Below are 16,685 nucleotides of genomic sequence, written 5' to 3'. Positions count from 1 at the left end.
CATCACATTTCATCCACACTTCCTATTTCCCCAGGGACAGAGGAAGGGGAGAGGTGGCAGAGGAATCAGACCTCTCTGGCTGACTTCATCCAGGAAGGGCTCTTTGATGATTCCCTCACACACCTTTTCCTTTCTCCCTGACCATGGTGGTCTTCCTCACTGCGGTGAGTTGCAGCGCCCTCACGCTTCTCCACATCTGTGCTGATCCCCGGGCTTCACACCCCCATGTACTTCCTCCTCAGCCAGCTCTCCCTCATGGATGTGATGCACGTCTCTACAGTAATCCCCAAGATGGCGACCAACTACCTATCCGGCCAGAAGTCCATCTCCTTTGTGGGCTGTGCCATCAGCATTTCCTCTATTTGACTATGGGTGGTGCCGAGTGTGTTCTCCTAGCTTCCATGTCCTATGACCGCTATGTTGCCATCTGTCACCCACTGCACTACACTGTTCTCATGAACAGAAAGGTGGGACCAATGACGTCTGCCATGTCTTGGTTGGGAGCATCAGTCAACTCCCTCATTCACACAGTGATCCTGATGCACTTCCCTTTCTGTGGGCCTCGAGAAATCCACCCCTTTTACTGTGAGTTTCCAGCTGTTGTGAAGTTGGTATGTGGAGATATCATTGTTTATGAGGCCACAGTTTACATCAGCACCATCCTACTTCTCCTCCCCCCATCCTCCTGATTTCTGCATCCTGTGTCTTCATCCTCCACAGTGTCATTCAGATGCGTTCAGCTGTGAGTAAAAGAAATGCCTTTTCCACCTGCAGCTCTCACCTCACCGTGCTTTCCCTCTGGTTTGGTGCCTGCATCTTCTCATATATGAGGCCCAGGACCCAGCGCACTCCACTGCAAGACAAAGTTGGTTCTGTGTTCAACAGCATCATCACTCCCACACTGAATCCTTTAATTTATACTCTCCAGAATATGGATGTAGCTAAGGCTCTGAAGAGAGTGCTGTGGAGAGATCTTATCACTAAAAGACCGGAAGTGCAGTTGCCCTGAGTTTAACAGTGGAATTCAATCAGCTCCTTAAATTGTTCGCTGTAAACTGCAAAGATTTTTCAAGGGTCTATATCCCTGATGACTACTGCAAAATCAAAGTGGTTAACAAACAATTCCAGTATTCTAACTTGGTCTCAGTCATCTAAGCACCATAGAGTACCATCTTAGTCCATTTGGACTGCTATAACAAAAGTACCAAGACTGAGTGACTTAAACAACAAACATTTATTTCTCACAGCTCTGGAGGCTGAGAAGTACAGATCAAGGCTTCAAAGTGCTAGACACTCTCTCATTTCCTTTCGATCTCTTTTCAGATGGAACCTTGCTCAAATGTGCTTCCCTGATGACCCTATTTAAAGCAGCATCTTCATTCTTTGTCCCCTGATCCTACCTTATAATCCAATTTTGCCTGATGTTGCATAATGTTATATTCTACTTACTGCTTCCTAGAATGTAATTTTCAAGTAGGCAAGAACTTTACTTTGTTTACTATTGCCTCGCCAGAGCCAAGAAAAGAGCCTGACATGAAATAAGTACTCAATAACTGTTTGTTGTGTGGTTAATAAACGAAAGGGACCTAGATTTTATTACTATCTCACATAGAATTAAAGATAGCCAGCTATTAATCCCATGCAAATGCAGAGACCTGACATCTCAGTGAACTTTCCTGAAGTCTAGAGGGCTGAGAGATGCCAAAGCGATGGACAAATATCTCTATCTTGCTTTTCCTACTAGTTAAAAAAGTTGTTCAGCCCAGGGCCCATCTTCAGAAGAATAACACTTAACATTTGCAAGCAAAGTTATGCTTTCTTTGACAACTAAGTATTTTCTCTTTGAGAAACAGCTTTTTGCCATTCTATAATAAGATGAGCTGCCCATTATGAATTCCGTGCTATCTTACCCACAAAGCCCCTAAGGTTGGATTTGTGTTGTAACACTCCAATATCAAGTAGAACTAATTTTCAGGGAAATGATGCCTGGGTTGTTTCTGAAGGCACAAGGGTGTTGCATAAACAGCTAGCTCACAACCCCAGTTAGAGAGAGGTGTCTGTTCTTCTGCTACCTCTCTCTCTACACATACATAACTACGACTTTGTCCAGAATGCTGTAAGATTATTTGGGAATGAAACAACCCAAGCTAAGTTGATAGATGGTTATTCATGTAATGCTAACATCCGCCAAAAGTAAATAGTACAGTGTTTTATGACCCCCCCCTTGAGAAGAGCTTTAATTCTATATAATTGTAATTATTCTTGATATATTTTAGATATTAACCCCTTATCTTATATAGGGTTTATGGATATTTTCTGTCATTCCATAGGTTGCTTTTCACTCTGCTGATTGTGTGATTTGATGAACACAAGTTTTAAAATTTTGATATATTCCCATTTATCTATTTTTAGTTTTGTTGCCTGTGGTTTTTGTGTCATATCCAAGAAGTCACTGCAAATGCAACGTAATGAAGTTTTCCCCCTATGCTTTCTTCTAAGCGTTTTATAGTTTGAGCTTTTACATTAGGTTTTTGATACATTTTCAGTTAAATTTTGAATACGGTGTAAGGTAAGAGTCCAACTTCATTCCACTTGCAATAGAAATCAAATAGCATAAAATACTTAGGAATTAACTTATCCAAGGAAGTGAAAGATCTATACACTGCAAACTACAAAACATTGCTGAAAGAAATTAAAGGAATGTAAATAAATGGAAAGATATCTTGTGTTTATGAATTAGAAGCCTTTATATTATTAAGAGCTCTTTATTATCCAAAGTGATGTACAGAGTCAATGCAAAACCTATCAAGATCTCAATGGCATTTTGTTTTCAAAAAAGGAAAAATCTATCCTAAAATTTATATGGAATCAAGGGACCCCAAATAGCCAACACAATCATGGAAAAGACTAAAATTAGAAGGCTCACGCCTTTTGATTGTAAAACTTACTACAAATTTACAGTAATCAAAAAAGTGTGATACTGGCATATATATGGATGCACAGACCAATGAAACAGAATAGAGACCCCGAAAAATACCCTCACATATATGGTCAGATAATTGTCATCAAGGATACTAAGATCATTCAGGGGGGAAAGGACAGTCTTTTCAGTAACTGTGCTGTGAAAACTGGATATCCACATGCAAAGGAATAAGGTTGGACCCTTACCTTACACTATGCAAAACATTAAGTGAAAATGTATCAAAAACCTAAATGTAAGAGCTAAAACTATTAAACTCTTAGAAGAAAGCATAAAGGGAAAGCTTCATGGTAATAGGTAAATATCCAGAATATATAAAGCATGACTACAATTCAAAGGCAACCACAATAAAATAATCCAATTAAAAAATGGGCAAAGGACTTGCATAGACATTTTTCAAAAAAGTTATACAAATGGTCAACAAGCACATGAAAAGATGCTCAACCTCACTAGTTATCTGGGGTATGATTTAAGAAAAATCATCTCAAATTGGATTAAAGCCTTGAAAGTAAAACCTGAAACCATTAAACTCCTGGAAGAAAACATAAGAGATAAGCTCCTTGACATCAGTCTTGACAATATTTTTTGGATATGACACCAAAAGCAAAAACAACAAAAGCAAAAAGAAACAAGTGGGACCACAAACTAAAAAGCAGAAGATTTTCACAGCAAGGGAAACCATCAAAAAATGTGAAATCAACCTAGAAAATGGGAGAAATATTTGCAAATCATATATCTGATATGGGCTTAATATCCAAAATATATCAGAAAGTCACACAACTCAATAGCAAAAACACAGATTAAAAATTGGGCAGAGGAACTGAATAGACATTTTTCCAAAGAAGACACACAAATGGCCAACAGGAATATAAAAATGTGCTCAACATCCTTAATCATCAGGGAAATGCAAATCAAAACCACAATGAGCTATCATCTCACACCTGTTAGAATGGCTCTTATCAAAAAGAAAAAAGGGACTTCCTTGGTGGTACGGTGGTTAACAGTCTGCCTGGCAATGCAGGGACACGGGTTTGAGCCCTGGTCCGGGAGGATCCCACGTGCCATGGAGCAACGAAACCTGTGCCCCACAGCTACTGAGCCTGCGCTCTAGAGCCCACAAGCCACAACTACGGAGCCTGAGTGCCACTACTACTGAAGCCCACATGCCTAGAGCCCGTGCTCCACAACAATGAGAAGCCTGCACACCACAACGAAGAGTAGCCCCCACTTGCTGCAACTAGAGAAAGCCCGCGTGCAGCAACAAAGACCCAATGCAACCAAAAAAATAAATAAAATAAGATTTATAAAAAAATAAAATAAAATTTATAAAAAATAAATAAAATAAAATTTATAAAAAAATAAATAAAATTTATAAAAATAAATAAATAAAATAAAATTTATAAAAAATAAATAAAATTTATAAAAATAAATAAATAAAATAAAATTTATAAAAAATAAATAAAATTTATAAAAAAAATAAATAAAATAAAATTTATAAAAAAATAAATAAAATTTATAAAAATAAATAAAATAAAATTTATAAACAAAAAAAGAGGTAAGTGCTGGAGAGGATTTGGAGAAAAGGGAACCCTTGTGCCCTGTGGGGAATGTAATTGGTAGAGCTACTATTGAAAAAATATGGAGGTTCCTCAATAATTAAAACTAGAACTACAATTATGATCTAGGAATTCAACTTCTGGGTATATATCCAAGGATGTGAAATCACTATCTTGAAAAGTTATCTGCCCCCCAGTTATTGCAGTGTTATTAATATTGGGTGGGCCAAAAAGTGCCTTCAGTTTTTTAAGTAAAAATAAAAGACACATTTTTCAATTTCACCAGGAACTTCATTGAACAACGTATTCACCCTTTTATTCCACTACCTTCTGCCATTTTTCAGGCAACTTCATAATTCCACCCTCGCAAAACTTATCTTTTTGAGCAAAGAACTGTTCCAGGTGTCTTTTATAATATTCCAGGGAATTGAAAGTTTTCAATGAAGAGAATTTTGTAAAGACCAAAATAAATGGAAATCTGAAGATGCAATGTCTGGTGAATACGGCGGATGAATCAGAACTTTCCAGCCAAGCTGTAACAGTTCTTGCCAGGTCATCAAAGAAACATGCGGTCTTGCATTATCCTGACGGAAAATTATGCATTTTCTGTTGACTAATTCTGGACGCTTTCTGTCGAGTGCCGCTTTCAATTGGTCTAATTGGGAGCAGTACTTGTTGGAATTAATTTTTTGGTTTTCCGGAAGGAGCTCAGGATAGAGGACTCCCTTCTAATCCCACCATATACACATCACCTTCTTTAGATGAAGACCGGCCTTTGGTGTGGTTGGTGGTGGTTCATTTCTCTTGCCCCACCATCTCTTCTGTTCCACACTGTTGTACAGTATCCACTTTTCATTACCTCTCACAATTTGTTTTAAAGACGGAACGTTTTCATTACGTTTCAGTAGAGAATCGCATGCAGAAATATGGTCCAGAATGTTTTTTCGCTTAACTTATGTGGAACCTGAACATCAAAGCGATTAACATAACCAAGCTGGTGCAAATGATTTCTAGCGCTTGATTTGGATATTTTGAGCTTCGATTTGATTGCTGCCATCTTCAACTGGTCTACCCAACCGTGGAGCATCATCCAGCGAGAAATCTCCAGCACAAAACTTTGCAAACCAATTCTGACATGTTCGATCAATCACAGCACCTTCACTGCACAGATCTTTTTTGTGTGTGTGTTTCAGTTGCGTTTTTTACCTTTCTTTAAATAATAAAGCATGATATGCTGAAAATGTTGTTTTTCTTCCATCTTCAATATTAAAATGGCCACACCAAAATTCACCAACTTTGATAAGTCTTTTTTTTTTTTTTTTCCTGCGGTGCACGGGCCTCTCACTGTTGTGGCCTCTCCCGTTGCGGAGCACAGGCTCCAGACACGCAGGCCCAGCAGCCATGGCTCATGGGCCCAGCCACTCCGCGGCATGTGGGATCCTCCTGGACCGGGGCACGAACCCGTGTCCCCTGCATCAGCAGGCGGACTCTCAACCACTGCGCCACCAGGGAAGCCCTGATAAGTCTTTTTTTAAATGTACACTGATATGACAGCTGTCACATACAATATAACAAAATTGTTTTGAATGAAGTTAAAGACAACTAAGTGCTACTAGAGCCATCTTACAGAAAAACCAAATGAACCTTTTGGCCCACCCAATAATAGCCAAGATATGGAAAAAACCTAAGTGTCTATCTATGGATGAATAGATAAAGAAAATGTGGTATATATAATAAAATGGAATATTATCAGCCATAAAAAATAAGGAATTCTTGTCATTTGTGACAACATGGTTGGACCGCGAGGGCATTATGCTAAGTGAAATAAGTCAGACAGAGAAAGACAAATACTCTACGCTATCACTTGTGTGTGGAACCAAAAAAACCCCTCAACTTTTAGGTACAGAGAACAGATTTGTGATTGCCAGAGTTGGGGCTGAGGGTGGGGGGAATGGGTGAAGGTGATCAAAAGGTAAAAGCTTCCAGTTGTGGGCTTCCCTGGTGGCGCAGTGGTTGCGAGTCTACCTGCCAGTGCAGAGGACGCAGGTTCGTGCCCCGGTCTGGGAAGATCCCACATGCCGCGGAGCGGCTGGGCTCGTGAGCCATGGCCGCTGAGCCTGCGTGTCTGGAGCCTGTGCTCCGCAACGGGAGAGGCCACAACAGTGAGAGGCCCAAGTACAGAAAAAAACAAGCTTCCAGTTGCAAGATAAATTAGTTTGAAGGATATAATGTACAGCATGGTGACTACAGTTAACAGTACTGAATTGTATATTTGAAAGTTGCCAAGGGAGTAGATCTTAAAAGTTCTTATAACAAGAAAAAAATTGTAACTACTTGAGGTGAATTGACTAAACTCATTTTGGTAATCATTTTGGAATACATACATCTATCAAATCAGTGTGTTGTACACCTTGGACTAATACAGTGTTATACGTCATTTACATCTTAATAGTGAGGCAGGAGACAGATGGGCTCCAGGCTAGGCATTTACAATTGGCCTCCTGTTTACATTTCTTGTGGTGAGAAAAAGATGGGCTTCAGGCTGGACACTTATAACTAGCCTCCTGTTTGCATTTCCTGAGACATGAGATAGGTGGCTCCAGGTTAGATATTTACAACCAGCCCCCTGTTTGCACTTCGACATAGAAATAACAACAGAAACAGGGTAAATAGCCAGACTTTGTCTCCTGAGGGCACTTTAATATAACAGTCATGGCAGGAACATAGAGGGGCTAAACCCTTTTGAGTAAAAGATCAAGAGGTCATGTATTTCCCTTCCTTGGGACAAGGGAGACATTGCACAAGTGCAGAAAGGCTCCTTGGGGGTCAAAAAGGAGGGGGTACCGCCCCATAATAGGTGATGTCAAGGCCCCCCGAGAGGGTGGGCTGGAAACCATCTTGGAAAAAAGTTGTGCATGCATGCTGGGGAGGATCCTAGGGTAGGGCAGGTGTGGAGAAAGAAACCAGATAATTGGCCAAAGATAAACAAAGACCAGAAGAACTGCCCTATATAAATGATTTAACCGCCTTTTTACTGGCTCCTCCTCATTAGGGAGGACGCCCACACCCTTTCTCTCTGGGTGTGTATCTCTGCCTTGCGTTGGTCTTAACTAAACAAACTGTTTCCCTGTGTGCTCTCCCACTTGTGCTGTCTCTAATAATAAACATTGTATCTGTTTTTACAGTTTTTCCCTCCTTGAGAAATGCATTTTTCAGTGAGGGGCAAGGGCCAGGGAAAATTTGCTTCAGCCTCTAGCCCTTGCTAGTCTAGTGGCTAGGATTCCTGGTTTTCATCCAGGCTACCCAGGTTCAATTCCTGGGTGGAGAACTAAGATCTCCCTTCAAGCCAGCGCTCACTGCTGTCTCTCTGAGATCAACAGCAGTAGGAAAAATGAATCTTACCCTTTAATAAAAACAAACAAAAACCACGATAAGATTCCACTTCACGCTATTGAGATTGCTATTATTAAATAGCAGAGAAGGGCAAGTGTTGGTAAGGATGTGGAGAAATCAGAACGTGTGTGCACTGTTGATGGGAATGTAAAATGCTGCAGCCACTCTAGCAAACAGTTTGGTGGTTCCTCAAAAACTAAAAAAAAAGAATTACAGCAATTCCATTTCTGGGTATATGCCCAAAAGAACTGAAAGCAGGATCTCAAAGAGGTATTTGTATGCCCTTGTTCATAGCAGCGTAATTCACAAGAGCCCAAAAGTGGAAGCAACTCAAGTGCCCTTTGATGAAGGAATGGATTAACAAAATGTGGTAAATATACATACAATGGAATATTATTCATCCTTGAAAAGGAAGGAAATTTTGACACATGCCACAACATGGATGAACCTTGAGGAATTATTCTAAGTGAAATAAGCCAGTCATGAAAACACACATACTGTATGACTCTACTTCTCTGAGGTACCTAGAGCAGTCAAATTCATAGAGAAAGAACCTAGAATGATGAATGCCAGGGGGTAGGGAATTGTTTTGTGGGTGTAGAGGTTTAGTTTGAGAAGTCCAAAAGAGTTCTGGAGATTTGTTGCACACAATGTCAATGTACTTAACACTACTGAAACTATACACTTAAAAATGGTTAAGATGGTAAATTTTATGTTATGGGTATTTTATCACAATTTTTTAAATTTATGTAAAAAACTTAGGTTGGGTTGAATACAGGGCACTCTCATCATTAATGAGATATTCATTTGGATTAACAAAAAGGTATGATCCAAAGACCTACCACAAACATACTTTTTTTTTTTTTTTTCTTTTTGCGGTATGCGGGCCTCTCACTGTTGTGGCCTCTCCCGTTGCGGAGCACAGGCTCCGGACGCGCAGGCCCAGAGGCCATGGCTCACGGGCCCAGCCGCTCCGCGGCATATGGGATCCTCCCAGACCGGGGCACGAACCCGCATCCCCTGCATCGGCAGGCGGACTCTCAACCACTGCGCCACCAGGGAGGCCCAAACATACATTTTAATGGAAAAAAAAAACATTAGAAGTTTTCCCACTAAAGCCAAGACACAAAACTACAATTACTGCTATGATTAAGCATTGTATTAAAGAATCTTGCCAAGACACTAGGAAAGAAATAAGTTATCTTGAGCAGAAAGAAACCTTACAGTATTTTTCATACCTTAGAAGACCAAAAGAATCAATTTACAATTAACAGGAGCAAACAAGTAAGCTCAAGAAATGTACAAGAAACAATACATTATTTAACAATCCAAATAACCAGTCAGAAACTATAATAAAACATTAATAAATAAACTGAAAATGCTAAGATAAATAGAGATAATGCACATTCCTGAGTGGGAAACTTTTAATTGCAAAGAGGTCAGTCCTTCTTCAAATTAATCTTTGAATTCAAAATGATTCCAATCCAAATCTCTTACTGTGTATTATGGAATTTGCCAAGACCATTCAAAAAGTCAAAGAGAAAATTGTAAGAATAAACAGAAAATAACTGAAAAACAACAATAACAAAGAACAGGTATTATCAACTGTCAGAACATACCATGAAATCCAGAAAGTTAAAACAGCATGGTATTAATCCAGAGAAAGAATCAATGAAAGAATAGTGAGTGCAGAATACAGATTTATATCTAGGAATTTAGTTTATAATAACCAGAGCATTGAAAATCAAGGAGGAAATGATGTTAGAACATTGAGGTACTCATGGCAGGGTGTGAGGAGTGAACTCTTCAAAGTATTGCTTAATTTAAAGCTTTCTAAATGTTTTATGAAATCCATGAAGTAAAGCCTTAAATATTTATTTTTCCCCAGAGTTTGTTTTACCCCCTAATCTTGGCAGGATATTCCTATCTTGCTTAAGGAGAATATTATAGCACCTGGAGGCAAAGATGCATCCTAGTAACCCAGCACTGGAAGACAAGATGGAAAAGATCTCCACAGCCACCATGACCTTCCCCTTGGAGCTATTATACACAAGAAGGAAGGTGATCCAGACAACACAGAACACCAACATGCTGAATGTCAGGAACTTGGCTTCATTGAAAGTGGCAGGCAGGCTTCTGGCCAGGAAGGCCAAGGTGAAGCTCGAGAGGGCCAAGGAGCCCAAGTATCCTAAGGATAGTTAGAACATGACAACGGAGCCCATATTGCACACAATGATTAGGAGGGTAGCTCTGAATGTGTATCCATGTCAACGGAAGGGGGCGAGGTTCCCAACCAGACAGCACAGAGAGTCACTTGAATCAATGAGCAGATAGGAATGATCAAATTGGGTGCCCCTGAAAGCAACACTGCCTCATCTTTCTTCCTGGAGTTGTGACCTTGAAAGCCAGGACTACAGTGATGGTTTTAGCCAAAATGGTGGAAATAGCCACAGTGAACACGACTCCAAATGTCATCTGTTGGAGGATGCAGGTGGCAGTGTTGGGATGCCCAATGATGAGGAAAGAGCAGAGGAAGCACAGGATGAGGGAGATGAGCAGGATGCAGCTGAGAGCCCGGTTATTAGCTTTGACTATGGAGATGTCCCTATACTTCACAAAGACGCCAAGAACTACAGCTGTGAGGACAGACAGACAAAGGGCAGTGCAGGCAAGGACCATCCCCAGAGGATCTTCATAGAACAAGAAGGTCACAGTCTTTGAGAGGCAATGATCTTGATCACTATTTGGGTACTGAGGGTCTGGACACTTCATACATTGCTTCACATCCAGCAAGAAAAGCAAGGTGCCATTACCTTGGGTTCAGTAATTCTCTTGATCTCCCTAAATATTTACATGTGGTCAAATTTCTATAATTCGACACCAAATCAAGGAACATTACAGAGTGAAGAATTCTGAGTTAATGCTGTCTAGTGTTTCTTAGTATATCAAAGACCAATGAACCTAACATCACCTCTTTTGTTTATCTTACATATGCAAAGGAACATGTTCTTTCATAAACAAAAATTACACCCAACTATTTCACTTAGATATGGGCAGAGTAGGACATATCCTGGATTCATTCACTCAAAAGCAAGTGTTTATTGATAACCTGCAGTGACCTAGAGAATGTCCCAACTGTTGCACATATAGAGAGCACCAAGGCATAAACGCTCATTTAAGAAGCTACAAATTTACATTATTTCTGTTATCCACATCATTGCAAACCTACGTCCTGTTCATTATCACTTTCACTATGTTGTTCCAATTTGAATAACTTGTATTTTAACAGAATAACTCCCTAATGAGTCTCCCTGTCTTCTGTCTTGAAGCCCTCTCATCTCTCATCCATTCAATCACAGGTATTATTGTTTCTATTATTTAAATCCTTTCATACTACTTCCTTGATTCAAATGCCACAATTATTCTCATGTTCTTCTAGATCAGTGATTCTCAGACATTAGCATGCATTAGAATCATATGCGGGGCTTGTTAAAGCAGTTTGCTGGTTCCCCACCAGAGTTCCTGATTGGGAAACTCAGAATTTACATTTCTAACACATTCTCCAGTGATGCTGATGCTGTTGGTATACGTACTACACTTTGAGAATCACTGTTCTAGATTGAGTCCAAATTCTCAACCACGCAAAAAGCTCTGTTATTATCTACATTCTACCTACCTCTCCTGCAGCACTTTTTTTTTTTTTTTTGAGGCCGTGGAGTAGGGAGGCTAAAGAAACCAATTCTAATGTGTACCTGTGATACTCCAGGCAATTTGCTTCATATAATATCTCCCCTTCAATTTTCACAGAATCTCAGGAGGTAGGTAGATAGAAGCAACCACTTTGCAGAAGAAAACTGTTGAGGCTTAAAGAGCTGAAGTAACTCACCCGAGATCTTGGAGGTAGGTCGAGCAGGGCTAGATGTAGACTCGTGACCAGGGGGCTGAATTAGGGTGAGCCAAACAGGACACCCACAGGGGCAAAATTCAAGCAGGATTCTGTTTCAGGTGCCAAGCCTGCCCCTGCAAGACCCCGAGTGCCTCGTTAATGTTTGTACCTCCTGCACCTCACTTTCCTTACCGTAGTCTGGGCCCTAATCACGTTTGTCTGATTCCAAAGCCTGTGATCTCTCCCTTATACACATTTTGCTAGTTTTCATGTTCATTACAACCTTTTCTCTTAAAAAGCTGTCATTCTCTTAGAATTACAGGGTTTAGAAAAATTTCTGTATTTTGATATTTATCTCAATATGAATTTCTCAAAATTTAATTTCATAAATTTATCATCAAAAAGAAAACCATAGGTCAATCTCATTTATAAAATGCTCATAAATTTTTAATAAAGCCTTAGAAAAGATTAATCAAGTACATTAAATAAATAGCACACCACAGCCAACCGGGACTAAAATTTTTACATGTTTTCTAACAAAAGAACTTGAAAGAACATTAGAGTCAGGCAGACCTGAGTTCACAGTAGTCCAAATATTGGCAAGAATTTTATACTGAATTATAATAAACAAAAGCAAACCATAAAATTTATGAAGCTTTCCTCTTTAAAAAAATTATGGTACTATTAAATTGAGTGGAAATTACCTGTTTCCTGAAGGTTTAATGGAATGTTCAGCTCAACTGATCAGGACCTGGTGCCCTGTTGGGTGAGCAGCCCTTTGAGATCCTTCATTACTATCAAAACCTTGAAAGAAATCTACCTTCAGTTCTCAGAATGCTCCTTTGTCCTCATACCTGTGTGAATCACACTTGCGTTCTCTTCTTCCTGGGGCATCATTTCCTCCCTTCTCCACGTAACTAACTATAAACACCTGTCTCTAGACTGAGCTTGAATCATCTTACCTGAGTAGCATCCCTTGCCTGTGTCAGGACTATTGACTCCATATTTCCCCAACAAATAATTTTAGAATACTTTTGTATCAGACTTGTGCGCTTGCAGTTCATTACTAAATATTTTAAATGTGTACCTACATTTTGGAATATTTTCTGCCATAGAGTTAATACGGTTATTATTTGTCCATAGAAAAGCTGCTGCACTTTTGTGTACTTATTTATAGACTGGACTTACACAATTGTGGCAAAATGATCAGTTTTGTCTTGTTTTTAAACAAGAGTGCTTTAACGATGGTGAAGAAAGAGTAGTTTTTAATAACCTTCAATATCTTAAATGGGGTTTTCACCCTAATCACTCTCTTATATAATTATTTTCTTGGAATTGATTTTTCTTACAAATGAAATTTGAAATGATTTTGCCTGATTTCAAAATGAGGGTTCTGGCATTGTTTCTTATTTAAAATTTCTTTAAGCCTACTAATTATTTCTGAGTAGATTAGGATGTTTCCAAATTCCAAATTTGTATTCTGTAAAATAAAGAGATGTTATATAGACAGGAAGGGGAATCTATTACAGAGAAAAGAGGAAGGTCATCAAGTAAAGCAGACAGAAATAAGAGGAGTTAATTAGTGAATTCAGGAAAAATTCTACTTTACAGCCTGATTTGTGGATATAGGGAGAGAAAACTGGCAGAACTTTGCAGTGTTCGATGTACTTTTGATTCCAAATGTGTGTGAAGCCCAGAACATAGTAAAAATCGGATCAAGCAAGGTAAAGGGCTCTTTTTCAGGGCACAGGATCCACTGCAAGCTGCTCTGGCAATGACCTCCCAACTGATGACAATGAGCTTCTAATGAGAAAAACGTGCAAATAAAGCCAACACTAATTCGAAGTGAGCTAGTCAGCAGCCAAGTTTGCAAAGGGTTCATGCTGAAGAAGAGGTTGAGTTTCCCTAAAAGGATTCATTTGAGCTTGTGTTCTCCTGAGAGCTCCTGGGTACACACCTGACCTAACAGTCAATTACCCGAGAAGTGAGTCATATCCATAACATTTTCTATTTTACACTGTCATCACTGCTTGTAAGCAAACTTCAAGAGGCATGGGGTAGGAGCATGAGGAATTCTGCTCTTGAGGTATTCTACATCAATTTGCCAGAACTGAGCAAGTTAGACCACCTACTGCTTTTTATAACTTTCCATGCTTTCACCATTGGCCCGAGGGTGAGCCCAGTCAGGGGGTTTAAAGAAGTCAAAGTTCATTCTTTCATTTAATCAAGATATACACCTCTCCAGAAGTTTGCATTTTGATGATATAATTACCATGCAGTTCTTCTTAAGGTTATCCCGAGGTATACTGTACATTGCTACTATCCGAACGGAATATTTTATTTCATCTACTTGATTATTTTTATAAAAAGAAAAATCATGTATTTTTATATATGTATCTTGAATCAGGAGATTTTACATGAAAGTTTTAGCAATTATACTGTTTCAGTTGATTCTCTGGAGTAGTTTTGGTACAAAAGGATGTACTTTAATCTCTTGTATTTTCCTTTTCTATAAATATGACCCCTTTTGTTCCATGCATTGTTGTGATGCTCAGAACTTCGATGTTAAATAACAGGAAGGAAAGTGACCAATTTATGTTTCCACAAATTTAATTGGTGGGGGGTGTTTTCCCTCTCTCATCATTTAATTAGCTTGTCTGTTGGCAAATCCAAAATACTAGCTATGGTGTGAAAAGTCTCCAGTACAAGACTGTTGTCACTTCCCATCATGGGGTCCCACCATCCCACCCTATACTTGCTGTTTTTCAGCCACATTAGACTTTTTTTTTTTCCAGGTCCCTGAAGAGTGGGAAAAATATACCACTTATTTCTGACAAGGAATTCTTCCCCCCTTTATTCAGCTGATACAATCCTTTTCAACTTTCAGAAGTCAGTAATAAAACCCGGGGCTTCCCTGGTGGCCCAGTGGTTGAGAGTCCGCCTGCCGATGCAGGGGACGGGGGTTCGTGCCCCGGTCCGGGAGGATCCCACATGCCGCGGAGCGGCTGGGCCCGTGGGCCATGGCCGCTGAGCCTGCGCGTCCAGAGCCTGTGCTCCACAACGGGAGAGGCCACAGCAGTGAGAGGCCGATGTACCGCAAAAAAAAATAAAAATAAATAAGATAATAATAACAATAATAATAATAAAACCTGCACACTTTGTGGAAAATTCTCTGACCTCCCAAAGTAATGTTAGATCCTCCCCCACATTTTTGTATAGTGGCCATGGTCCGTGTGGTCAGCTCTCATGTTCATCTCCTCTCCTTGACTCTGAACTAGCAGAGCACAGGCATGATTGAACAATGAGGGGTACCGGAATTTATCCTCAGCACATTGTACAATACAGGCTCACAGCAGCAATACAGGATGTTTTTTCATTTGTAAAATCACACAAGATATTTCTGATTACTTATTTGTGTTATGAATGGTGCTAGGCACGTGAGAAAGGAAGCAGGATAAGATACAACCTTCAGTGTGATCAGGGTTTGGTTGAGAGTAACATGTACAATAAAACCAAGATACTCATTAAGTTTCCTGGTAGAAACAAACATAGGTCCTTCTGGGATGGTCCTTAAAAATATTTTCTTGAGAAGATAATGCTAAGGGTCAAAAAGATGAGTAGGAATAAACCAAAGAGAAGAGTATCCTTTCATAGGGATATTAATTCATATCCCTTTCATAGGGATTAACTTTAATAGTGAAATTGCTGAGTAAATGAGGGAACTTGAAGATTTCAGTCATAGTCTAGATCCTTTGCTTTTGGGGGACAAATAAGAATGTAAATGAAAGGGTGAGGAAGGAAATTCCTCCTGATCGGTACCTGTGTGATTGGAAATCTCCTTGTCTGGGCAGTGCATGCAGTCAAAGTAGCAGGCAGCCTGTCCCCACTGGGGAGCTTTCCTCCATCCAGGGCCACCGCTTTTGCTGCACACAGAGCAAGGAGTCTCGAGAAATCAGAGGAAAGTCTTGTTGAAACCTGCACATGTGATCTATTCCTATGTAACCAGAGTGTTTCAGGGACAACCAACAAGGTTTACTTTGAAAAAGGAGCCCCTTCATTGACTGGATTGGATGCTCTTCTCTACTGCATGACACTAACTCTACCAAATGTTAGGAGCATATACTTGATTAGATGTATTTTTCCCAAATCCGTTAGGCACTAGCAAGGGAAAATTGCTCAAATTTGAAGGAAACTTAGAAAATCACTCAAGTTAGAAGGGGGCACTCGGCTTCTCGTGTTGACCTGGAGGAGGTCACCAAAGTGCTCATGACCCAGCTCTGTTCTAAATACCTAAGTGTCATAAATATCCAGCAACCAACCTCTTTAAATCTGATGGCCCAATCGATCAACTCTTCATAGATGGAAAAATCTTGTCCACGTGGAGACTGTGGGACAAACTGTCCTACTTTCACCTGAAGCCCAAGTCCATCGGGAAAGTTCCAAAAGTTGAGAATATCATACTGTTTCTCAGAGATTCTTTGCTGATCCAAATATACCTGGTCCCTAGCACTGTTGTTAAAGTGGATGCTCTTCAGAAAGGAGTGGAGCTGGAAGAGATGTGGTCGGGTGGTAGAAAGAATTCTGATGAGGACACACAACATCTGTCAGCTGTATGACTTTGAAAAGACTCTTATCCCTTTTAAACTTCAAATTACTCACTTTTATTATAAAAATCAAATGAGGTAATTCCTATGAAAGCAACTTCATAAACTATAATGACAGTATATATATCTATGTAAATGTATATATTTAATATTATATGATATGTATATTAATTGCATATGTGATATGATATATATAGTACTATATATAGTATATACTATCAATATATATATGTACTTAGATGAATTTTGTAAATTAACAACTGTAG

At 39.5% G+C, this 16,685-nt stretch overlaps 2 protein-coding genes across 2 annotated transcripts; one reads left to right on the top strand and one right to left on the bottom strand.

The window, feature by feature from the left end:
- Positions 1–107: 107 nt before the first annotated feature.
- Positions 108–1,069, top strand: OR2AE1 (olfactory receptor family 2 subfamily AE member 1). The gene is given in 4 exon segments (XM_081256815.1): positions 108–212; positions 214–343; positions 346–672; positions 675–1,069. Coding segments are annotated over 4 exon segments (861 nt in total). The 5' UTR covers positions 108–143; the 3' UTR covers positions 1,010–1,069.
- Positions 1,070–9,803: 8,734 nt separating this feature from the next.
- Positions 9,804–16,416, bottom strand: LOC308628316 (vomeronasal type-2 receptor 116-like; the record flags this gene model as incomplete). The annotated part of the gene is given in 6 exon segments (XM_081255144.1): positions 9,804–10,127; positions 10,131–10,171; positions 10,174–10,299; positions 10,302–10,742; positions 11,816–11,870; positions 16,135–16,416. Coding segments are annotated over 6 exon segments (1,269 nt in total).
- Positions 16,417–16,685: the final 269 nt, after the last annotated feature.

This window comes from Mesoplodon bidens (assembly GCF_964165515.1).
Source record: "Mesoplodon bidens genome assembly, chromosome: 15".
NCBI lineage: Eukaryota > Metazoa > Chordata > Mammalia > Artiodactyla > Ziphiidae > Mesoplodon > Mesoplodon bidens.
The sequence above is the reverse complement of the archived record's forward strand: the minus strand, read 5'-3'. Positions and strand labels throughout refer to the sequence as shown.